We start from the raw sequence: 26,296 nt of genomic DNA, 5'->3' as shown, positions 1-26,296 counted from the left end.
GGAAAAATACTGGAGCTGTTATGTAGCACTCTGTGGTACAGTCAACCATCCATCTGCAGTTATACACCCTCATTCACACATGCCAACCATCAATACAACATTAAAAAAAATCACTGCAACAGGATAGTGTGTTACGTTTTGGACACAGGAATCTGATTTCACAGAAAAAACTTAATTATTCAAAAATCTCAATCCCAAAAAAGGATAACTGCCAAATAATTAAAAAAAAACGCAGGACCAACTCCTGTTGCCGGCTTTTAAATCTTTCACCAGGAAATGCAAAACCTTTTCACCGTGGTAAACGATGAAATCCATTCATTATAGAACAACAAATAAACAAGGAACTTCAGAAAATAACATGCAAATCAAGTTTAAAAGAATTACTGGGGGAAAAACTTTGTAAGGGAAAATTAGCTTTATATGAATAAAAGAACTTTTAAATTACAGTAATTTTTGAGTTCAAACTGAGCCCAGATCCCCCACAACTGAGGGGGGCACAAGCAGAGCAGCTGGTGGGTCGCGTCACTGACACACTCCAGCCCCCGGCTCCGCCCCTCTGACCGTGCGGCCTAGCGCCCCGGAGTTGCAGCCGGAGCCGGACCCGCTCCCACCTCCCTCAGTCCCCGCCACTTCACCCCCCCCCCCCCGGGGGGCCTTTCCCTCTCCTCCCCCCCGAGGTAACCCCCACCCCTCTCCAGTGCGGGTTACCTGACACGATCAGCGCCTCGTTGGGTCCCACCGTGTGACAGTTGCCCATCTTGGCCGCCCGACTCTGCCCCCTCGACGCTCCACAACAACAACAACAAGGCGCAGGAGCCGCCCAGCGCAGCCGCCCCGCTCCCCGGCAGCGGAGCGGAAGTCACCGCCCCCATCCTTGTCGCACTTAAACCGTTCCCGCCAACCACCCGAGTGCGGGGCGGAAGTCACTGCCCCCATCGTTGCCTCACTGAAACCGCCCCCCCGGACAACAGACTGCGGGGCGGAAGTCACTGCCCCCATCGTTGCCTCACTGAAACCGCCCCCCCGGACAACAGACTGCGGGGCGGAAGTCACTGCCCCCATCGTTGCCTCACTGAAACCGCCCCCCCCGGACAACAGACTGCGGGGCGGAAGTCACTGCCCTTGCCCCCACTGGTGCCACCCAGAAACTGCACCGGACAAGTTTGCACTTGTACAGCGTCAATTGCTCAACGAATAAATTTCCACATTTTGAAATTACTTAATAACGACCGATTCTTGCTTATTATTTCTGAAAAATAAGTCACGAATTTTATAATTAACTCAGTTCCTTCAACAAACCAGCAATTCCTACAGATTTCTACCTACACGTGTATTTAAATATGAATTATTAACAACACAGATGGTGGAAATCTGAAATAAAAGAGAAAATTATGGAAACATTCCTCATCTATCAAAGGTTGTCGACCTGAAATGTTAGTTCTGTTTTTCTCTCCACATACCGCCCAGCTTGCTGAGGGTTCAACATTTTCTGTTTTTATTATCTTTTTAAAGATGATTGCTGCCTGATTATTCATTGCCTTGGAATCATCCACCCTCATCGAGAAGATCTTCAAGAGGCGGTGCCTCAAGAGGCGGCATCCATCACGAAGGACCCTCACCACCCGGGACGCGCCCTCTTCTCGTTACTACCATCGGGGAGGAGGTACAGGAGCCTGAAGACCCACACTCAACGATTCAGGAACAGCTTTTTCTCCTCTGCCATCAGATTTCTGAATGGTCCATGAACCCATGAACACTACCTCATTATTCCTTTTTTTGGACTATTTAGTTATTTTTGAAATTTAAAGATTTTTATGTCTTGCACTGTACTGCTGCCGCAAAACAACAAATTTCACGTCATATGTCAGTGATAATAAACCTGATACTGATTCTGATCACCTCTGGCACTGACAGGGTCCACACAGAATGGTCTCTGGTTCACAATAGAGATCTTTGACAACTGTGTTTGCTCTTTCCTGTATACACACACAAACACACTTACTTTCCGGCAGCAGCCGTCCCTTTACAATAACATCTCCCTCCTCCCAGACACAATGGAAGCAGTTCAAAGGAGCAGTTCACCACAACCTTCTCAAAATAATTAGTAAGGGGCAATAAATGCTGGTGTTGCCAGTGATCTAGCCAGGATCAACAAACTCATGGACTGGCATCCCTGGTGCAGTGGACTACAGTCACACTACTGAATCAGGAGTTTGTGGGTTCAAATTTTATTCCAGATAGTTGAGCCCATGAACAAGACTGGCAGTCTAGCAGGCCAGCAAGACAGCCAGGTCACTGTGCTTGGAACAAAGCAATAACCAAGGTCCATCACCACAGCATTCTTGATATTAGCAGAGCTTCTAATTTCAAAGATATGCAGGCATCTCTGTCTCTGTCTCTGTCTCTCTCTCTCTCTCTCTCTCATATCTTGAGTTAATATTTATCCTTCTTTACAAGTGCAGATTATCTTGATGTGATCACATTACTCTTTGTAGGAGCTTATTTTGCCTTAATTGGGCATTGCATTTCCTATATCTCAATAGTGGCTACATTTTAAAAGTGGCAACAAAGCAGTGCGCAGTTACAAATGGTGCCGTAGAAATTCTTGTGATTTTAAACTTATTGGACCTCAGTTTCCTCGCTTTACAAACATCAATCAACTCAACACAGGCAGCAGGGGACAGCAGCCTTCTGAAGGTGAGCAGCAGAATGACGGCATAACTTCATGGATTTAATACTTTTATTTTTATATTTATTAATTTTTTGTGATCTAGCAAATCCAGCATTTATTGTCCATCCCGAATTACCCTTGAGAGCCACATACTTGCTGCAGTTCTTCTGGTGAAGGGGCTGTTGTGGAGGGAGCTCCAGGAACTAACCCGGTGCCGATGAATAAACGGTGATAAGGATGATGGATGATTGGCAGGACGTACCCCATTGTCAAACAGCACTTCACAAACACAGTGCACAACAAGTTCCCACAAACAGCAATCGGTTTATCATTGAATCATTGGGTCGACGAGTGGAGAAGGTTGCGTCTGAGTGTATTGAAGAAACTGTTCCAAAAACAACGTGCACGGTCCAGGGACAGATGAGCTGCCTGAGGGAACCTCGGGAGGGTGCTGTAGACAGGTTCGCCACAGGGGGGCAATGTTGGCATCATCAACTGCACAGGAAAGTGTTGACAAAATGATGGTGCTGGTGGCTCACACTGTCCCGTCCAACTCCTCACTGACACCCCTGTCTGAAAACCACCTCCCCTCTCCCAGGCATGTTCCCATCCACCACAGGCACTACCTCGGCCTTGCTGCTGCTACCAGTGAGCCCCAGACACAACCACCCATCCTCTCCTTCCCATCACTCAAACACAACCCGTCGCCCTGCTCCTGTGACCACTGACAGAGGCATCACTCAGTGGGAACTCCTTCACAGGGAACCCCTGTAAACAATAACATGCACACACACGCGCACACACACACGCGCGCGCACACACACACACACACACACACACACACACACACACACACACACACACACACACACACACACACACACACACACACACACACACACAACACATTCCTAATAATACCGACAGCACAACAAAGATTCCTATTATTAATCACAGGGACCTCTGGTAGACAAACTTGTGGTGAGCACCTGTGGGTACAGACATTTTCCAGAGGACCCTCTGCATGGTCCTGGGCACTCCCTTTAAATACATTCCAGGGGACCCCCTGTAAATACAGACATACTCCAGGGGTAAATACAGACATGATACAGGGAAATACCCAGTGGCAAACAAGACCCAGAACTGACTGGCTGATTGAAGGCAGGGGGGTAGTGGTGGATGGGTGCTTTTCACATTGGAAATTTGTCACGTGGCAGACTGTAGGGATCAGTGCTGCAACCTTTGTTATTTGTAATATATATCAATGACTTGGATGAGAATAGAGGGGGTACGATTAGTAAGTTTGCAGATGACACAAAAATCAGTGGAGTCATAAATAGCGAAGGAAGTTGTCCAAGGATACATGGGAAAGTTGGGCAGAGAAGTAGCAGATGGAATTTAATGCAGAGTGCGATTTGGGAGGTTAAATTCCATAGGACACATAGAGTAAACGGAACACAGGTGGATAGAGTAGTGAAAAAGGTATTTGGAATCCTTTCCTTCATAGGCATTGAGTACAAGAGTTGGGATATCATGCTACAGCTGTACAAAACATTGGTTAGACGGCACAGGATATTCTGGTCACCACACTGCAGCGAGGAGGCAGAGGGATTCGAGGGAGTGCAGAAGAGATTCACCGGGATGTTGCCTGGAATATTGGACAGGTTGGGTTTGTTCTCACTGGAATGCAAGAGACTGAGGGGTGACCTTACAGTGGTTTATAAAGTTATGAGGTTTATGAAGCCATAGGATAGAGAGAGTCCTTTTCCCAAGGCAGGGGAGTCTAAAGCTGGAGGGCACGGGTTTAAGGTGAGAGGGCAGATCTGAGGAGCAAGTTTTTCACACAGATGTCTGGGAGGAGCTGCCAGAGGAGATAGTAGAAGCAGATACAATTACAATGTTTAAAAGGAGTTTGGACGGGGACTTGGATCGCAAAGGCATGGAGGGATCTGGGCCTATGCAGGTAAATGGGATTAGTGTAGATAGGTGTATGAGGTGACCTGAAGGGCCCATTCCTGTGCTGTATGATTCAATGATTCTATTCCAGGATGGCTGCAGGTGGTAGGAAGCAGATACAATTATAACATCCAAACAGCGTTTGAACAGGTACTTGGATGGGAAGGTGTAGAGGGACACGGGCCTAATGCGGGCCAGTGGATTAGTGTAGATGGGCATCACGGTCAGCACGGACAAGGTGGGCCGAAGGGCCTGTTCTATGATTCTATTCCAGGGGAGTCCCTCTAAATACAGACACACTGCCAGCAACCCCCTGTAAATACTGACACACTGCCGGGGACCCCCTGTAAATACTGACACACTCCCAGGGACCCCCTGTAAATACTGGAGAATGTGTCAGTATTTACAGGGGGTTGCCGGCAGTGTGTCTGTATTTAGAGGGACTCCCCTGGAATAGAATCATAGAACTCCCAGCCACTCCCTGTTAATCCTGACACATTCCCCAGGACCCATTGTAAATACTGAGACATTCCCAGGGATCCCCTGTAAATACTGACACTACCAGGGACCCCCTGTAAGTACTGACACACTCCCCAGGACCCCCTGTAAATACATACACATTCACCAGGACCCACTGTAAATACTGAGGCATTCCTGGAGACTCCCTGTAAATAAAGGCACTGTAACCATTGATGTACCACAGGGATCGGTGCTGGGACCAGTGTTTTTGTCATATACTATATATAAATGACTTGGATGGGAACGTAGGCAGGTTATTAATAAATTTTCTGGCAACACAAGAATTGGTAGAGTAGTACGTAGCAAAAAATCATGGCCTTTTATTCTTTTATGTGGGCTTTGCAGGCTGAACCAGCATTTAATTTTGTTTTATTTCAAAAATAAAAGTTATTCATAATAAAAAATATACACAAAGGAAGAAACAGTGCAAAAAACTTTCAGGCAGACCAAAGGGCGTCCTTCACCGAGTTGGTGACCTTCCAGCAGCACTTGATGTCTGTCTCGGTGTGTGTATCCCTGGGAACAGCCCGTAGATCAGAGAGTCCTCTGTCACGCAGCTGCTGGGGATGAACCGGGACACGGACCCTCACATCCGTCTCCACACCCTCTGGGCAAACCCACAGTCTGCAAAGAGGTGGGTGACCGTCTCCTCCCCAACGCAGCCCTCCCGAGGGCAGCGTGCATTCCTGCCAGGTACAGCACAAGTTTAGTCTGGGTGGATCACCCTGCATTTAACGCCCGACCCTAGTTGCCCCTGAGAAGGTGGTGGTGAGCTGTCTTCTTGAAGTGCTGCAGTCCTTGAGGTGTGGGTGTACCCACAGTGCTGTCAGGGAGAGTTCCAGGATTTGGACCCAGTGATGGTGAAGGAATGGTGATATATTTCCAAGTCAGGCTGGTGTGTGGCTTCCAGCTGGTGGTGTTCCCCATGTAAATACTGACACACTCCTGGGGACCCTCTGTGAATTCTGAGACTTTACAAAGGACCCCTGTAAATACTGACACATTATGGCATTTTCCAGGAATAATGAATATACTGAAAGACTTACAGGAACCTCCTTAAAATACTTACACTCTCCCAGGGGCACTGAATTAATGACAGGAACCTCTGAAAATATAGAGTACCCTCTGTAAATACTGTGCCGGTTTCTCAGAGAACCCCTTGTAAATAATGACACACCCACGGGTCCCTGTAAGTAACGATATACCCCTGAGCAGCCTCAGTAGATACTGAGACACACCCTGTAAGAATTGACTTGGAGAATCTGTGTACACAATGAAACACTCACAGGGATCCTGTAAATACTGACACGCTCCTGGGGACCCCCTGTAAATACTGACACACTCCAAGGGACATGGTGAGAATAATGAGGCACTCCCAGGAATACTGCCTGAATACTGACGTGCGCCCAGGGACTACTGTAAAGAGCTGCACACTGCCAGAGATCCCCTTATAATTATTGAGACACGATGAGTGACCTTCCAAGAAACACCAGGGAGACAAAAATTCTCCCGGGAACCACTGCAAGTTATAAAGGACATTATAAAAGGACACCCCACCACCTTCCAAACCCCCCTGGAAACACAGACACACTCCCAGACACGACGAGGTATGCAGACACACTCTCAGACACAAATAGGAACACAGATGCAGTCCTAAGAACACCCTGTAAATACATTCCTGGTGATGCCATGTACATACAGATACAAACTAAAGAGAGATTGTAGGGGGGAACCTGATAAAGGAATTAGGAGGGAAAAGAGGGGCCCAAATAACACTGGCAGTCAAGATTAAGGATAATCCCAAAGCATTTTATAAGTTTATTAAGGACAAGAGTGTAACCAGTGAAAGAGTAGTGCCCAAAATAGCAATCTGTGTGGAGTTAGAGGACGTAGGTGAAGTCTTAAATGAATACATCTCATCTGTCTTCATTAAGGAGAACATTGTTGAAGAATTCGGGGAAATTCTACAACACGTTATCATTTAAAAGGAGGAAGTATTAGGTTTTCCTCGGCTTAAAGGCGGACAAATGCCCAGGACCTGATGAGATGTATCCCCGGCTGCCAGGGAAGGCAAGAGAAGGGAGATTGCTGGGGTTCTAAATCTTTGCTGGTCAAGGTGAGATGCCAGATGGCTGAGGATATCAAATGTGGGGTCTTTGTTCCGGGAGAACAGCTGGAATTAGCCAGGTCATTCCAGGTGAGTGAATCTAATGTCAGTGGTAGGGAAATCATTGGACAAAAAGTCTGAGGGACAGGATTAATCTACATGTGGAGAGGTGGTGAGTAGCCAAAGATAGTCAACATGACTTTGCCAGGGTGAGATCCTCTGATCAATTTTGTGAAGGGCAGTGTGATTCAGTCTCACAATGTACGAAACTCTCACTGTTCTCAGACAAGCTTAAAAATGATGGCTGGTTGATGGAGTAAATCTGGAGAAAGTGGCCCGTGTGGCAGGAGAGTTGGTGACCAGGCAACCTTGGGTCTATTTAACATGAGAAAGGGGAAGTGGAGAATGATTTTCTGAGGCACATTGTGGTCTGGAATCCACTGCCTGAAAGGAGAGAAGTGCGGGGAAAGGGCCAAGGTTGGAGAGTTTGTTTCGATGTTCACGGTGAGGTCCTGGACCACTTCCCATACCCGAGGAGCCGCCTCTCGGTGAGACAGACGTTGATAATGAAACTCACTGCCATCTCCAATGCACCAGCTCAGTCATCCCTGCCTTCCTTTATACTTTGGAGATGTGGACTACCTACCGCAGGCACCTCAAGCCATTGGGGAGGTCTTGGTAAAATCCTCCCAATCCAATGGTTGGATAAGTGAACTTCCCTCAGACCAACATCCCCAGCAATGAGGCCCCAGTTACGCTGCTGGTTACGTTGGGCAGGCCATGTTTGTCAACACTGCACTCCTCAAAGTCACGCTGTTCTGGAGACTCAAGGGCTCTGAGCTCTCGTTGTGGAAAGAAGTTACCAGGTGGACTGAGGAAAAGTTCAAGGATGTGTTCAAAGCTTCCTTGAAGAACACAGGACAGTACAGCAGAGGAACAGGACCTTCGGCCCACAATGTCTGTGCCGGACTAAATCTCTTCTGCCTCTACATGATCCATTTCTCTCCGTTCCCTGCATATTCAGGTATCTATTGAAAAGCCTCTTACACACGAATATTGTATCTGCCTCCACCACCACCCCCAGCGGCCCGTTCCAGACACCTACTTGCCCCACACATCTCCTTTAAACTTCCCCCCCCCCTCACCTTAAATGCATGCCCTCTAGTATTTGACATTTCTACCCTGACAAAAAGATTCTGACTGTCTACCCTATCTCTGCCTCTCATGATCTTATCAACCTCTATCAGGTCTCCCCTCAGCCTCTGCCGCTCCAGAGAAAACAATCCAAGTGTGTCCAGCCTCTCCTTATAGCTCATACCCTCTCATCCAGGCAGCATCCTGGTGAACCTCTTCTGCACCCTCTCCAAAGCCTCCACATCCTTCCTGTAACGGGACGACCAGACCTACACACAATACTCCAAGTGCAACCTAACCAGAGTTCTATACAGCTGCAGAAATGCGACGTCCCCACTGGCTCCTGGGAACCTCTCGCTCCTGACTGCTCGAGGTGATGTGGAGAACCTCGAGGCCGTGTGTCGGGAGGACGCAGTGGGTTCTGAGGGGGCTGGTGAATCTGGAGACTCTTCCACCGACTGGGAAGGAGAGGTGGACGGGGTGGATTGGTCAGTGTTTTGCGAGGTGGTGTGCTCCTTTCACTGTGAAGGGACAAAACAAAATTAAATTTAAAATTAAACTTCCTTTGACACTCCCCCTCTGAGTCTTCCCAGCAAAACTCGAGAAGGATTCCAGCAATATTCTCACTGGTATCCTCATCTCCCCCCTCACTCTCTGAACCACCACTCACTGCTCCCTTTATTTCTCTTCTCTCCAAAACATTCTCTCTATTTCCACTCACTCTCATTCCCTTTCTGTTGCTTCTTCTCTCCCTCTCTCTCCCTCTCTCTCTCCCTCTCTCTCTCCCTCTCTCTCTCTCCCTCTCTCCCCTCCCTCTCTCTCCCTCTCTCTCTCTCTCCCTCTCTCTCCCTCTGACCCTCTCTCTCTCCCTCTCTCTCCCTCTCTCTCTCCCTCTCTCTCTCCCCCTTCTCTCTCTCTGACCCTCTCTCTCTCTCCCTCTCTCTCTCCCACTTTCTCCCTCTCTCTCTCTCCCTCTCCCTCTCTCTCCCTCTCTCTCTCCCTCTCTCTCCTCTATCTCTCTCCCTCTCTATATCGCTCTCTCTCTCAGTCTCTCTCCCTCCCTCTCCCTCTCTCTCTCTCCCTCTCTCTCTCTCTCTCTCTCTCCCTCTCTCTCTCCCTCTCTCTCTCTCCCTCTCTCTCTCCCTCTCTCTCTCTCTCCCTCTCCCTCTCTCTCTCCCTCTCTCCCTCCCTCTCTCTCTCTCTCCCCCTCATTCGCTGTGTTTTTCCGATGCTGTGGGGTTAGCCTTGCTCAGACAGCGCGCTGAAGGTGTGGTCCCGCTGCGGTGCTGAGGGTGCAGGGCCCTGATAGCAGCCCCACGCCCTGCTGCCCTCCAGCCAACCCTCGGCTCTGGCGCTATCTCAGAGCGAAGGGCTCCTGTTTTTCATTCTGCACCGGGCGGTGGTCACAACGTCACAGAACCTGCCCTGGGGTGAGGGGGGAGGGGGAAATGGCTTGAGCCCAGGTCTCCATCATCTCAATGACTTTCAATGAGACCCCCTTGCAGAGAGACCCTCAAACAACCTTCCTAACCCTGTTCTGGCCCCACAACACCCCCCTCCCACCCCGTCAACAGCTCTGCACTCCCCCAGTCCTAGCCTCTTGCCCTCCCTCAGGTTTAACTCTGTGTTTAATGCCTTGGAGTGAAGCTCCCAAACTACTCCACCTCTCTCTCCCCCTTCAAGCAACTCCCTAAAACCGACCCCCTTGGTCCAGGTCACCTGTCCTAATGGAATTGGAATTGGAATTGGTTTATTATTGTCACGTGTACTGAGGTACAGTCAAAAACTTTGTTTTGCATGCCATCCATACAGATTATTTCATCACATCAGTGCATTGAGGTAGTACGAGGGAAAACAATAACAGAATGCAGAATAAAGTGTTGCAGGTACAGAGAAAGTGCAGTGCAGGCAGACAATAAGGTGCAAGAGCCACAACAAGATAGATTGTGAGGTCAAGAGTCCATCTTATTGTACAAGGGGACCGTTCTCGTAACAGTGGGACAGAAGCTGTCCTTGAGCCTGGTGGTATGTACTTTCGGGCTTTTGTATCTTCTGCCTGATACATGCGATGATGTCTCTGTGTGGGTAGGGCATGGTACATGGGGGTTAGGTTCTGGACTGGATCCAGAGACATGAGTTCAAATCCCAGCTGGGGAAGTCAAATAATTAATTAAATCTGGAAATAAACAGCCATTCTTTGGAGTTTGGAAGAGGGGATCTTGTTGGAAGGTCCTGAGCAGACATGGAAAGATGGATACGTAGATGTTTCCACTAGTGGGAGAACCTCACACAAGAGGCCTAGTTACAGGAGTAGGGATGATCATTTACAACTGAGGTGCCAAGGGACTTGTGGAGTCGCTGGAATTTTCCAAGGTTGTAGAGGCTGGATGACTGATCATTGGGGTATTTGAAGAGATAAACTGAAAGATCAGGGGGTTGAGGGCTTTGGGGAACTGGCACAGAAGAGATGAGGCCTGGGGCAGATCGGCCATGATCAGTTGGAATGGCAGGGCAGGCTTGAGGGGCTGAGTGGCCTACTCCTGCTCCTGTTTCCTTATCTCTCAGTAACAACGTGTGTGAATCTACTGGGCTGTGGCAAAACTAATGCACTTCAGACTGAAGATCTCTGTCCTAACCCAGCCTGACTGGACGTGACTCCAGTGTGGTTAACTCTGAATTACCCTCTGAAACGGTCAATGAGGAGCTCGGTTTAGGGGTGGGTTTCAATGCCCACACACACTGTGAATGTAGAAGCAAACATTAACCACCCATCTCCCTGCACCCTGAGCCCGGCTGGTGGGAGCCACAGAGTCAGGGAGAGGTGCAGGGGCCAGAGGGGGTTACAGAGACAGGGAGGGGTGCAGGGGCCAGAGGGTGTTACAGAGACAGGGAGGGGTGTAGGGGCCAGAGGGGGTTAAAGAGTCAGGGAGGGGTGTAGGGGCTGGTGGGGGGTTACAGAGACAGGGAGGGAGGGAGGGGTGTCGGGGCTGGTGGGGGGTTACAGAGACAGGGAGGGGTGTAAGGGCCGGTGGGGGGGGGAGGTTTAACAGGATGAGTGTAGGGATGGAGAGGGTTACAGCAGTGGAGCAGTGGGTCTGACTCTGAAATGGCCCAACAGAAACAATTGGCACTTCGTCTGATGTGCGGATCTTTAAGCGTAAACATTCACAGGGTGCTGGACAAAAAGGAGATGCAGCTAAGCATGGCCAACCTTTCAAGTAACCTGCTCAGGTACAGCGGAGTGAACAGCTGCTCACACCGGCAGCGTCTGGGATGGTTGTGTCTTGGATTGGGCTGCGGGTGAAGCTGGACTGTAACATGTCGGTGTGTGAGGAAGCAGAGGGCTGTGGTGAAGGGTAGTTTGTGAGTGCGGCTGGAAGTGGGTAGTAGTATCTCACAGGCACTGGGCTGAAACCACTTCTGTTTATGTTGTACATCGATGAGTTAACAACTGGAGTGGGTGGGCCAGCTGCAGAAAGGTTGGACAGGCTGGGCTTGTAATTGTTGGGATTTTCGACGAGTCAGAGGTGACATAAAGCATACGAGGTCCTGAGGGGTCCCGACAGGTGGAGGGAAGAACTAGGGGTTCACCCTTGAAAAATAAGAGGCTGGCCAGACAGAAATGAGGCTTTTTTTTCTCTCAGAGACTCGAGTCTTTGGAACTCTCTCTCAAAAGAAGGATGTGGAGGCTTTGGAGAGGGTGCAAAAGAGGTTCACCAGGATGCTGCCTGGATTAGAGTATTAGGTATAAGGAGAGGTTGGACAAACGTGGATTGTTTTCTCTGGAGAGTCAGAGGCTGAGGGGAGACCTGATAGAAATATATAAAATTATGAGAGTCATAGATAGGGTTGACAATCAGAGTCTTTCTCCCAGGGTGGAAATGTCAAATATTAGAGAGCATAGCTTTAGGTGAAAGTTTAAAGGAGATTTATGTGGCAAATTTTTTACACACAGAGTGGTGGGTGCCTGGAACACGCTGCCGGGGGGGGGGGGGGGGGGTGGTGGAGGCAGATAAGATAGGAATGTTTAAGAGGCATTTAGTCAGACAGGGAATGGAAGGATATAGACCACGATGGGATTAGTTTGGATTGGCATCATGGTTGGTACAGACATTGTGGGCCAAAGGGCCTGTTTCTTCTACGCTGTATGTTCCTCAGAGGGCAGTGGAAGCAGAGTCTTGTGAATATTTATGAGATAGGTCCTCGATGAGCAAGGAGTGACAGATAACCAGGGGTAGATGGGAATACAGAGATGGAGTTATAGTCAGATCAGCTGCAATCATTAAATGGTAGGGCAGGCTTGAGGGGGCGAGTGGTCCACCTCTGCTCCTAAATCACATGTTCCTGTGTTGGTCTAGAGGGAGCAAAGTTCAGATTCACGATCAGTCCTGAGACGGAGACCCAGACGATCGAAAGCTTTGGGGGCCGGGACTGGAACCAGCAAAGACAAGGCTGGGCAGCATCGTAAGTTACAGGTTGTATAATACGAGAGGCAGGCTGCTGAGAGGTCCAGGGATTTGGGGACGTTTACAAATCACTTAAAATGACAATTCAGGTGGGTTAAACCACAAGAACACAAATGGAAGACCGCAATTAATCCCAGGGGAAAGACCCCTTGCATCTCCCTAGTGCCTTTCACCGGTCAGGGATCTCCAAACACTTCATATAACCAACCAAGCTCTTTCAAAGCATGATCAGTGTGTGTGGGATGTGAGGCAGTGACTTGTGCACAGCAAGCTCCCACCAACAGTGCTATGACTGTCTTCTGCTTCTTAGGGAGTCCTTCTTCCATTCCAGAGCTGCGTGGTGGAAGTTGCTGTGGATTCTTTTTAACAAGGGGTGGCTATTTCACACCGGCTATCACATGGAGCTGCCAGAGAGAGAGGTCTTGGTTCAATGAGTGGAAGCTCAGGATGGCTGCAGAAAGACAGAATCCAGGCAGACTCACCCCTTCTTCTTTGGGGAAGGGCCACAGATTCCCTCACTATCTATGGATACCCATTAATATATATAAATGTCCTTGTTACATATTTTATTCATTGTTGTGCCTTGAAGGAGCTTATGAATATTTACACTATGTGGTGTGTCAGCTTCAAGAGTTACTGTGCTTTTAAGTGGCTCTTTTTTTAACCTGAGTAATATCCACTTTACCAATCCATTATTAACCATCCAGATCATGTCTCTTTATCACAGTAGTTTACAGAGGAGACACTGCTTTGGAGGTCAGAATCAGAATCAGGTTTATAATCACTGACTTATATGTCATGAAGTTTGTGTTTTATTTTAAACTTTATTTATACAGCACGGTAACAGGCCCTTCTGCCCCAATGAGTCCGCACCATCCATTTAAACCCACGTTAACCTACCCGTACATCTTTGGAATGTGGGAGGAAACCGGAGCATCCGGAGGAAACCCACACAGACACATGGAGGATGTACAAACTCCTTACAGATGGCAACGGGGATTGAACCCTGATCGCTGGCACTGTAATAGCAGCAGCAGTACAGTGTAAAAACATAACATTACTATATATTGCTATAAATTACAAAATAAATAAATAGTGCAAAAAAGGAATAACAAGGTAGTGTTCATGGACCATTTAGAATTCTGACGATGGAGGGAAGAAGCTGTTCCTGAATCACTGAGTGTGGGTCGTCAGGCTCCTGTACCTCCTCCCCAATGGTAGTAATGAGAAGGGGACATGGCCCAGATGAAGTCTCATCCAAGAAATAGTACCTGTGACAGTGCGGGACTCCCTCGGTACTGTGCGGGCGGGCAGTGGTCTGGAGCGTCAGCAAATGAGCCATAGCTCACATGATGTGCAGTGGTGCATCTGCAGAGAACTGGTTAAGACCACAGTTGGAGAACAGTGGGGGAATATGGCTCCACACAATAGGAAGGATGTTGAGGCAATACTGAAATTCACTCCACTCAGACTGTTGCTGCCGTCAGGAAACAAGATGTGATGAAATTCTTGCTGTTTTTTGTATTAAAATGGAGTTGATTCATTCCAATTTTGGGGAGATGTTTAGAACAATGCTGGGATGGGAGAATGGATAAACAAACTGTTTACGGTGATCGACAGCCTCGGCTACAGGGAAGGTGTAGTGTTTGGGTGTCAAAGTGATGTGGCTCTGTCCAATTCCATGGGTACAAGGTATTTCGGGAATGTGCTGCTCTCTATGTTTGATTTGTTTACCAGACATCTCTGGCAGCACCAGTATTTATTGCCCATTCCTAAATACCCCTGAACTGAGGCTGCAGTTAAGAGTCAACCATATTGATGGGTCTGGGGTCACATAGATACTGGGAAAGGAGGGCAGATTAGTCAAGCTGACAGCTTTAACAAAGTCCAGTGGGACCAGCTTCTTCACATCCCAGAGTTACTTATTACTTATAAATACAGGAATCTTGGGGTCCGAGTCCATAGCTCCCCAAGGCATGCTTAGGCATTGAGTTCAAAAGTCAGGAAGTTATGTTGCAGCTTTATAAAGCTCTGGTTAGGCCGCATCTGGAGTATGGCATTCAGTTCTGGTCACCCCATTATAGAAAGGATGTGGAGGCTTTGGAGAGGGTGCAGAAGAGGTTTACCAGGATGCTGCCTGGATTAGAGGGCATGTGCTATAAGGAGGGGTTGGACAAACTTGGGTTGTTTTCTCTGGAGCAGTAAAGGCTGACAGAAGTGATGAGGAACTTAGATAGATTAGACGGCAGGTATCTTTTTCCCAGGGTCAAAATGCCTAATATTAGAGGGCATGTATTTAAGATGAGAGGGGGAAAAGTTCAAAGGTGTGCAGGGCGTTTTTTTTTTCACACAGAGAGTGGTGGGTACCTGAAGTGCGTTGTCAAGGGTGGTGGTGGAGACAGATAAGAGAGAGGCATTTAAGATGCTCTTAGATAGGCACATGAATATGCAGGAAATGGAGGGATGTGGGCCATGTGCAGGCAGAGGGATTAGGTGTCATTAGCTTAAATAGTTTGCCACAACATTGGGGGCCAAAGGGCCTGTTCCTGTGCTGTGCTGTTCTGTGTTCCATGTTAAATATCCAGCTGACAGGATTTGAACTCATGTCCCTGGAAATAACAAACTGATCATAATTACAGGCCGTTACAACACCCCAACTGCTTCATCAATGTACCAAGTTCGGGAGCTCAGGGCCTGATCTCGGCTGGGCATGTATGTAAGTCCCAGCACAGTCAGCTCCCATGGCCTTTACCCCATCGCTTCAAAGGTGAGAGGCTGATGCAGGAGTGGGGGAGAGGGTTGGGGATGAAAGGTGCCTTGCCAGCAACACCATCTCCTACAAACTGACATTTCAGAAACAATAATGACTAGTTCAGTTACATGGCTGGAAAGTGGGAATGAAGGATACCATTGCTAGCATTGGGCACGTGTCTGTATATATATGCAATCCCTTGCTGCTCAGCCCCCGTCATAGCTCAGAAAGCATCAAAAGCCTCTGCTCTCTAGAACTGAAGCCAAGGCCATCCATGCCCCAACCACAGGATCCCAGTGACCAACAGTCAGTGAAACAGAAAGGATCTCGGGACATCAGCCGGTCGGGAGGATTCCTGGAAGCTGCCTGCTTCTCGTGCTGACACACAGACGGTGGTGCAGGGGAGATAGACCCACTCGAGCCTTATCAGGCTGCTCTCCTCAGGGCGTCGCCTGCGGCAGGCCCTCCACCCTAACCACAGCAAGTCCGCCTGCTCACAACATTCCAGCCTCCCCCCACCTCCACCCTTATCAGCACCAAGCAACCAGAGGGACGCTGAGTGAATGGTTAACTGGAGAAACCCTCTTTTGGGGTATGCAAATGAAGCCAGCCCATAATAAGGATGTAAGAGGGAGTGTGTGTCTCTGTGTGTGTCTGAGAGAGCAAAAGCGAGACAGCAAGAGAGAGAGCGAGTATGAGCGAGGGCGTGAGTGTGAGGGCCAGAGAGAGAGAGTGAGTGTGTGTGTGAGGGAGAGGGAGAGAAACCGGGGAGGGGTGGAGGGAGAACAAGAGGGAGACCAAGGCAATAAAGAGGCAAGTCTGAGCTCTCGAGCCTGAGGCACTGGTCAGTGGCAGGAGAGTGCGGGAACCACGAACCCTGCATTGGGAGGGAGTGTCGTTTCTCACAGGAGGTAGGTTGAGGAAAATTTACCCTGCATCTTCTCTCGTGTCTGTTGCTTCTTGCAGTTCGGACTTCTCCCTGGCACCAGGGGTGCACATTACACACAGCGCAGTGGTCACTCAGCAACCTTCGAGGCCGGTGCCCTGTCTCCAAGCCCCAAGGTTTGGGTCACACTCTGAGAGACACATTTTGAGTTGGCACCCCACCACAGCACTGAGGGGTGGGGGCAAGGGGGGGGTAGATTGAGGCCAGCAGGGGATCACCTGGCGTTTGGAGGGTTTCCTCACCTCCCTGCCTCCGAGGTTACTGCTCAGTCCTCCTGCCTGAGACTCCAATAGTGGGAAAACAATTCTCTCTACCTTTCTAATTCCTTTCAAAATCAAATCCCCATTCAACTTTCTGTACCAGAGAGAAAACCCCTCTACTCTCTGCTCCTCAGTTAACCCTTGGAGTCCTGGGTTGCATTCTGCTGAATCTAGACAACAGCAGGTGCAGTGTGCTGAACTGTAGGAGGCAGCTTCCGGAAGTGGCTCATAGTTCATTGCCCTTTTGATTACTTCACATCCCTGCCCTCTGAACTTCAGCGGTTCATGATCTGCCAAATATCCTGACTGCCTTTGTTTTGACCTTCTCAATCTTTAAATGTTAGGATGCATCCTGTTTTGTTCCAAAGGGGGTTTTGTCAAATTCATTTGCCAGTTTTGTCCATTCAATCTCTCAATGCCTTGTTATTAATCTTATATTACTGTCTATATCTCTTACACTGCCACCAGACTTTACATCCTCAGCAAACTTGGACATTCCCATCATCAATAAATAGTTGAAAGCCCGCAGATAGTGTGAAGCTCTTTGATTATTGGTGTCACAGGGTGCATGGAATTAAACCTGGGTTCTAATGACAGGTGTGCTCAAGAGAATGGCGAAGAGTCCCAGCTCAGGACAAGAGCTGAGCTCCAGATTATTTGCTGTTCTTATTCTGTAGTCATTGCTATACAACACGGAAACAGACCCTTCGGCCCAAATCACCCATGCTGAACAAGGTGCTTTCCTGAGCCAGTCCCATTTGCCTGCATTTGGCCCACGTCCCTCTAAACCTTTTCCTATCCATGTATCTGTCCAAATGTCTTTTAAATATTTTAATTGTACCCACCTCTACCACTTCTTCTGGCAGCTCATTCCACAGTCACTACCCTCTGTGTGGTAAAAGTTGCCCCTCAGATGCCTTTAAAGCTTTCTCTTCTCATCTTAAACCTGTGCCCTCTTGTTTTAGACTCCCCCACCCTGGAAAAAGACCGTGACCATCCACCTTATCTATGCCCCTCATGACTTTATAAACATCCTCAAGGCCTCCTTCGCTCCAGGGAAAGCAATTTCAGCCTATCCAATCTCTTCTTATAAACTCTCCAGTCCTGACAAACCTTTTCTGCACCTTCTCTGGTTTAATCACATCGTTCCCATAGCACGGTGACCAGAACTGCACACAATATTCCAGGTGTGGTCTCACCAAACCAACGTTTTCTACAGCTGTAACATGACTTTCCAACTCTCGCCTGATGAAGGCCAGAGTGCCAAGTGCCTTCTTCATCACCCTGTCTACCTGTGTCACCACTTTCAGGGAACTCTGCACCTGCACCCCTTGGTCTTTCTCTTCTACAACCCTCTCCAGTGCTGTGTCATCTGCTGTGCAGGTCCTGCCCTGGTTTAACTTCCCAAAATGCATCACTTGACCTTGTCGGAGTTAAATTCCAAGTGCCGTACCTGTGCCCACTTTCCCAGCTGATCTAGATCTTGCTGTCTGGACCATTCCAGCAGGGATTGGACGCTTAACTCAATGTGTGGACACAGCATCTCAGGCCATCGGGAAAAGCTCTCCAACTGGTCCCATGACATCCCTTCTCCACCCTTTCCTGAAAACTCAGGTAAAATCAGCTTCCCTAGCCAAGTGTCCCAGAAAGCAGAAATGTTGCTTTATTTAAATGTGGCATGAACCAAGGTATGTGACCCTGCCTCCTCCAGGGGTTTGACACAATTCCCACCAGGAGTCAGGCTGGGACTAGGACATCATAACCTCCTGAGCAGTGGGAACAGCAAAGGTCACATTGCCATCACGCACTCTCACACCCGAGACAAAAGGCAGTTCCTCTTTAAGGGGTAGTCTGATTATGTGGGACCATGTGCTGCCTCAGGAAAGTGCCAAGTGTGAAACTGCAAACAAAGTTAATAACTTCTTCAAACTGTAAAGTTGTAAGGAGAAAATATCGAGTATGAGACCATTTCAATCAGGTCACACAACATGCACCAACGATAAATTCATAATTAGTAATTTGTTTAAAAAATGTTAAGTTCACTTGATTGGGAGTTTCAGTTCTCTTTTCCAAGAAAAACTCAACTGCTGCTGAACTAAAATTGTTGAATTGTCTTCCGCAGATGGAGAGAGAGAACGAAATGGGCCAATTAAAAGCAGGAGACCTCTCTTCCTGCTCCAAACCCCAACTTTCCCAGCAGCAGGCGGTGGGCGGAGGTCAGTTAACCCCGGAGCGGCGAAAGGTGAGGAACGCAGCTCAGAAGTTCGAGGCATTGAGACCGATTCGAATGTAAAGCAAAGGTGGTCAAGATCGGAGCAAATGTGAGTTGTCCTTAAAATGGAACCAGTGGGCCAGCACAGCAGGTGGAGAGTGGGGAAGTTGGGTTGTTCTCCCTCGAGCAGAAAGATTTTAAAAAGACTTTAAAACCATGTGGGGGTGTGATGGTGTAAATGAGGGAACCTGCTTTCACTGGCAGGTGGGGACTCAGATTTAAGACATTTGGCAGAACTTGCAGAGAAATCCCTTTCACTCGGTAAGTTACGGTGGCCTAGAACGAGCTGCCTGAAAGGACAGTGAAATATTGGAAAAGGAGAAATTTCCAAGGCTGAGGGGAGAGAGGGAGAACAGGACAGATTCTATGAATCGGCATGGGGTTGTACCGTATTGTGCTTGGATATCAATTGATGACATATGATCTTTTGGGGTAACGATGCTGCTATTGTTGTGTCAGTAACACAGCAACAGTGGAGCAAAGCACAGTGGTGAGTTATGGATGGGCTATACAAGGTTCTGGGTGTTGTTGCTTTAATCTTCGTTGTACCATTGCTGACTAGCTCCTGTTCCTTGTCTTGTATTCATATCGAGCAGTCCTATTTTGAGAAAATAACCTTTCCTGTTTGACTTCTAAAATAATTCTTAAACCGAAAGGCAGCTGGTCCTCTCTGTGGCGGACTAGGGGTGTGAACGGCGATTTAACGAGTCAGTGAAGTGGGCAGATCCCACTTTTAATCAGTGCCTGACCTAGAGTCCTTGGTCAGTTGGTGTGTCCCGGGACATTGCCCATAGCATGGAGCCTGCAATCGTCGAGTCCAGAGTCTTGAAGACTTTAAACACTCTGCTCTCTGCCCAGTTCTGAGGAAGGGGTGCTGACTCAAAACGTTGATTGGTTTCTCTTTGCACAGAAACTGCTTGACTGGCTGAGTCCTTCCAGCATTTCTGTTTTACAGTTGAGAGCTTTTCTGGTTGATGAGGCCCTTGTATAATACAGTGCAGGGGAGCAGAGAGCACCTGCATTTACATCGAGCGGACAGATCGCTTCTGCTTGCCACAGCAGGGCACAGAGATATTCATCATCTCACAGAAACAGAGGATGCTGTACCACCACCTGCATTAGGTGATGATATGGTAATGAAGACAAATCTTCTGCCTCTCCTGTCTACTCTCCCCCATCAACACACACAAGCACAACCCCCTACCCATCCATTCCAGTCACCACATGGTTTGCTGTCTTCTCTCTGAGCCCGGGAGCTGTTTCCTCGATTGGTGGGTGAGGTGGAAGGTGAGAGACTGCAGCTCTATCTGCTCCTCCTGACTGTGCTGCTTCCTCTGTTGCAGGCTTTACACAAGCGGACACCGAAGAGGTGCCTTGTGCTCGGGACAGGATATCATCATATACTGTAAGTTCACCATTATGTTACTACAGTATAGATGATGTACTATCCAGGGCTTGACTGTCCAACGAGTCCAAGTTCCAACCATCACTTTCAGTGAACAAGAGATCTGTTGAGGTGTGAATCCAAAGAGCACGGAAAGTCCTCACCCACTGGTGTTAAAGAGCAGTATGTTGTCACTGATTCCTGCTGTCGCTGGCAGCTTGCACCCTCATTTGTTTGCCAGTTTTGTTTTCAGTAGGATGATGTTCTTTGTCTGAAAGTCCCACACAAGTTGCAGAACTGTGCTGAATTCCTTGCTTAAACACCCCCATGACTGCAAAGTTTGTGCATGCTCTTGGTGTTCAGTGAATTCTTTCTCCAGGTCCCTGCCACTCTCGTTTTACATTGAAAATCCCTGCTCCCCTCCCTCTGCATTTACTCTCAGGACGGACTACTGGATACCGAGGGGGTGTCGGTTAAACCGTTACCATTACTTGTTTAAGTACTGGTGACGGTTATAATCGCTGCTCCCAGAAGCAACTCAGCAGCTGGACAGAGGAGGGGGAAACATCTGCATCTCTTCTGATTTTAATCCAGCTTCCATCTCACAGGAAACATCTCTCTAATAGCGTTAATCCGGGCTCCCCACACAGTTTAACCGTGCTCCACCAGCTCCATGTTATAAAATGTATCGCCACTGATGTTGGCCCAGCTCCCTCACTAACTCCTCTCCCCACCACTGTGTTATTTGCTCTTTCTCCACTGATGTTAATCCAGGTCCCCCCGAGGACCAGTGACACTGACGTTATCTTTGCTGCTGTTGAACCAGCACCCTGTGTAACTCAATGCATCTCCACTGACAGACACAGTGCCAGTAGGGATTGCATCAGCGTTGGTAACATTCTCCCTCCCAAGCAGACAACAAACTATAACCTGGACCAATTTAAAGTACGGAGGAAGATCACTTGCCAGCTCCTGCTCTATCACCTTCCAGCCTCTGTGTCACTATCTCCACCCCTCCCTCCTCACCTGGATCCACCTATCGCCTGCCAGCTCCTGCCTCACCCCCTCCCCCTCACCTCTTTATACTGGCTATCTCCCCTCTACACTCTCAGCCCTGGTGCAGGCTCTTAATCCGAAATGTTGACTATCCCTTTGCCTGATGCTGCCTGACCCGCTGAGTTCCCCGGCAGCTTGTCTTTTGAAACCAAAAGTACCCCTGGACAAATAATGTCATCTTGATGCATTGCACAATGCCACAGACGTCATCTTCTGAAGCCAGTTCCAGTGACCAGTCAGCCCCGCACCAGGCTTAGCTCTAACAGCTTTGACTGGTTTCTAACCTTTCCCACCCTTGTGGCCTGTGCTTTCCTTCCACTAGTGCAGTGAGGCATTCAGACATATGCACAGGCGGGGAACAGAGAGAGAGAGACGATGTGCAGGCAAATGGGATGTTAGATTGGAACTGGTGGGCCGAAGGGCCTGTTCCTGTGCTGTACTGTTCAGTGTAAATGCAAACAGGGCATTTCTTACTCAGTCTAGTTCACGTTCTGATGCAATTGGTCAGTCCAGTGAATCAGACTGTGGTGCAAGTGAAGGTTTAAAGACAAAAGTTCCCTCCCTGTCCTGAACAGACAGGCTGGGCTCAGCAGCAGGAATCCCTGACCCATATATAACCTGGCACCAAGGAGCTCCGAACAATTCAGTCATGGAAATGCTGCAGCCGGTGTGTGCAGCACCATCTCCTACATAACAATGTAACGTGAGAAGCTGATGCTTATGAACAGAGAAGTGATTGTTTGATGGTTAGAGACAGGCCAGGTGATTTGCACAAATTCCTCTGCTTTATTTCAAAATAGTGCCACGCAATCTGAGGCAGGGGGGGCCCCCTGATCATCCAGATGGTGGGACCTGCATCAGTGCTGCACTCCAAGTACTGCCCCAACACTGCAGTGGTCTCTCAGTAGTCCCTCCTCACATCAGTGCAAAACTCCCTCCATGTCACCCCTCCAACAGTGCGGTGCTCCCTCGGTATTGCTCCTCTGATGGTGCAGTACCCCTGTGCTGACCCTCTGACAGTGCAAAAACTCCCTCCAGTACAGCACTCCCTCAGTATTGACCCTCTCAATGTACAGTACTCTCTGTGTGCTAGCAGTGCAGCACTCCCCTTGTACTGCCGCTGACAGTGCAGCCCCCCACCCCCGACAGTGGATTTTATGCTCCACTCTCTGCTGCAGATTGTGAATGCAGAACCTTCAGACTGGAGATAAGAGTGCTCCCCACCGGGCCATCTCTCTCAAACAGACAGTTCTTGCTTAAGCCGAGGCGCTGGAAGATTGATTGCGGCCCACAGCAGCCGCTGGGTGTTTGGGCAGGCAGGGAGCCCCTGCTTTTGATGGGAGTGATTATCTAACCAAATGCCAAGTGTGGATAAAGCCTTACTGCAGCAACTTCTATCAGACACTTAACGGATCAGTCACCACTCTCCTTAGATGAGTCAATTCCCCTTTTCCTCACGGCTTCCTTCCTCTGTGCATTTGCTGCGGCTTAAGATCAGTCAGGTTATTTTTAAACTTTTGAAGTTCACAGCAACATTGTTCAACAGTTTTTCAGAAATATTCTCTCCGAACACACTGCACGTTGGACCAACAAAACATACCGTTGGACCCAGCACTCTCACCTTGCATTAATCCATTGCCATCATCCTTTGAAGCCAGTGGTGGTGGGAGGGGGGGCAGCCAGCACTCTCCCAGGTGTCCCTTAGTCTCTGTCGGGCTTGTTCAGAACTTTTCTTAGTGTTTGGGAAATCTTCCAATCAATCTGCTTCAAATGAAATTCAATCCAGTAAATTGTTGCTGCTGATGCACAGGACATCATTTCTGAATTTCGTTTAGAGGAATGGGCAAGAGCTTAAAAGGACTTCACTGTAGCCAGAACATAAGTACGATCAAAAATAGCAGATTACAAATGACTTGTAATCTTGAGTTTAGAAGATGGTGGTAATCTGTTTGAGGAGTTAAGAGAATTAGATACAGGACTCAGAAATTATTCTGTTGGGGGTATGGAATGCCTCCCGACTTCACCCCTGAACACCCTGGCTGTGAAAGTTCTGTCCCAGGATCATTTTACAACCAGTTCTTTTAGGGATGAGGACAAAAAGCACGATTGCTCACAAAATGTGCCAGAGATCTGGAACTCTCTCCCTTACTGCTGTGAGCCGGAGTGGGACTGACCTGGGTTTGTTTGGGGGGGGGGGGGGGGGGGTGCAGGATGTGGAACGAAGAGACGAAGAGGGGTAATGGGAGCAAGGCTGATTTTATGGACTATGCCACCCTCTAAACCCCCAACCAAGGGAAATAATTTCCACCTATCAAATTGCCCCATGACCTTCTAAATTCTCAGGACCAGAAGCCAATCCTACTGTAACCCTCGGACTCCAGGTATCACCTGGGAATTGTACACAGTTCTCCATCCAAGGCCGGCATCTGTCTGGTGATGTGGAACTCAGAACTGCCCTCAGTGCTCCAGGTGTGGTCTAACCAGGATTTTGGAGAGATGCAGCAGGTCTTCTGGGATTCCACACACAAAGGTCAGGTCTCTGTGGTACAGCTTATGCTAAAACTTTTCTTTCTCTGTGCATTTATAGAGTCATAGAATTGTACAGCATAGAAACAGGCCCTTTGGCCCACTGCGTCTATGCAGACCATCATGTAGATCTATACTAATCCCACCTGCCTGTCTTAATTCCATAGCCCTCTGTGCCCGGCTCATTCAAGTACCTGTAAAGATGCCTCTTTAATGTTGTTACTGTTCCTGCCTCCACCTCCTCCTCTGGCAGCTCATTCCAGATTTAGCCCTCAGATCCCCTTTCAACCTCCTCCCTCTCACCTTACACCTATGTCCTCTAGGTTTGGACATGGGAAACAGACTCACGCTATCTACCTTATGTATCTATGCCTCTCATAATTTTTATACACCTCTACTAGGTAACCTCGCAGCCTCCTTCACTCCAGGAAAAACAGACCCAAACTATCCAATGTCTCCTGATAACTCAAGCCCTCCAATTCACCCGGGACACATCGCTGGACTCTGAGGGGGTGTCGGTTAAACCGTTACCATTACTTGTTTAAGTACTGGTAAGGGTTATACCGCTGCTCCCAGACTCATCTCAGCAGCTGGACAGTGAAGAGGTGACAGAGCAGAAGGATGCAGCTGAAGCAATGATGGGCTGTGGATTTATAACTGGTCGTGACTTTAACCGATGCAAAATAAAAACTGCAGGAATAATGGAAACGGATATGCCGGTGAATTAATGAGAGGAGCAGACCAGCCATATTACTGTGTCTTTTACAGCCAATCTCCCTTCACTGGAAAAAAAACTCTGCAACAAACTCTGCTCATGAAACTCAATTTAAACTATCAAATCCAAACTCTCTCTGTCAAAATCAGAACAATTATCCATATTCAGTGACTATTTGCGACATTAAGCGTGCCTGTGAACGTGTGCTTTACCAAGAGGGTCCCCCTGCATTCTATGCAATGTAAATTCAATCCAAAGTCTCTCTCCTCTGTCCCATTTAACTGCCATCCTTGAGCTCACTGATTGACAGAGGCACCTGATCAAGCAATGTCTTGAATATAAAATTCTTATCTCCATTCACAAATTTCTCCACAGCCTCAGCCTCTATCTTTAATCTCTCCCAATCCTAAAACCAAGCATCCCGAGCCCCTCCCCAACCAATTTTAATCTCTCTACTGCTTGCACCCATGCCTTCAGCTCTCCAGCCCAAAGCTCTGAAACTTCCTTCCTAAATCTCCCTACCTCTCCCTTCCTTTAAGGTGATCCTTCAATCTCTGAAAGCTGGGACCACAATTAAAGGTACCTTATCAATAAAAGAACTGAGTGCAGAGGTCCCTCAGCAACACATAGAGACCAGCCCAATTTTTGAGTTCTTATCTCTGGAATGGAACTTCAACTCCAGCAGTGGTTGGTATAGCTGTCTTACAGCTCTAGGCACCCGGGTTCCATCGTATCCTTGGGTGCTGCCTGTGTGGAGTTTGCAGGTTCTCTCTGTGGAGTTCTACTAGGCGGTCCAGCTTCCCCCCACATCCCAAAGATAATTGGCTACTGTAAATTGTCCTTTGGTGTAGTTAAGTGGCTAAAGATGCACAGGGGAGTTGATGGGCATGTGTGAGAGAGAATAAAATTGCAGCACTGCAAGCAAAAGGGTAGTGTAGGAATGGGATTGATGAGGCTGCTCTGCAGGGAGCTAGTATAGACCCAATGCGCTGAATGACCTCCTTCTGTGTCACAGAAAGTTAAAATGAAAGACTCTGGGTAAATGTGCTGACCTGGATCATGCCAAATGCTTAATAACTGGAGCAGGAAGTCTAATAACATAAAAAATTGGAAGCAAATGAAATGGATTAATTCAGGGAACTAGGTAGGATTAAAGTAATAGGATTTCTTGAGGGTGTGACATTTGGGAGGTGTATGCACATTATGTTGACCCATGACCTGTTTCTTTGCTCTAGTCATTCTATAACCTCCAGTCTCAAAGCTTAGACAGAAATTCCTTGTTAGTCAAGTCAAACAGGATGGAAACTGGCCTCTCAGCCCACGAGTCCCTGCTGATCATCAAACACCCATTTACACTAATTCCATTTCTGTGTTATTGCAATTACTTATTGTAAGTATTCACAGCAGTGATATTATGAACATTCAATAGTTTGCTGCAGTCACATCACCCGAGGGAAGGCTCTGCAAATGGAGCCTCCCGGAATCAGATTGTTTACTGCATTCTTAACATCAGCTCCCTGTGTATCTCCACG

At 48.3% G+C, this 26,296-nt stretch overlaps 1 protein-coding gene and 1 long non-coding RNA gene across 5 annotated transcripts in view; one reads left to right on the top strand and one right to left on the bottom strand.

The window, feature by feature from the left end:
- The window catches only part of LOC127581461 (flotillin-2), a 101,806-nt gene extending 100,916 nt beyond the window's left edge, over positions 1 to 890 (bottom strand). For 2 of the 4 annotated variants that reach the window (XM_052035911.1, XM_052035910.1), the window contains exon 1: positions 709 to 871. In XM_052035911.1, the coding sequence (XP_051891871.1) occupies positions 709 to 757 (49 nt within the window). In that variant the 5' untranslated portion in view covers positions 758 to 871. Of the gene's footprint in view, positions 1 to 708 lie in introns of all 4 variants that reach the window. The other 2 variants (XM_052035909.1, XM_052035908.1) reach the window with 2 other exon arrangements.
- A 14,753-nt stretch (positions 891 to 15,643) lies between these two features.
- LOC127581467 (uncharacterized) lies at positions 15,644 to 23,694 on the top strand. The gene is made up of 3 exons (XR_007957957.1): positions 15,644 to 16,516; positions 18,934 to 19,132; positions 20,427 to 23,694. It is a non-coding gene; the product is annotated as an uncharacterized LOC127581467 (long non-coding RNA).
- The last annotated feature ends 2,602 nt before the right edge of the window (positions 23,695 to 26,296 follow it).

Source organism: Pristis pectinata, chromosome 21 (genome assembly GCF_009764475.1).
Source record: "Pristis pectinata isolate sPriPec2 chromosome 21, sPriPec2.1.pri, whole genome shotgun sequence".
In the NCBI taxonomy this organism is placed as follows: domain Eukaryota; kingdom Metazoa; phylum Chordata; class Chondrichthyes; order Rhinopristiformes; family Pristidae; genus Pristis; species Pristis pectinata.
Note: the sequence above shows the minus strand (reverse complement) of the source record. Positions and strands in the feature narration are given on the sequence as shown.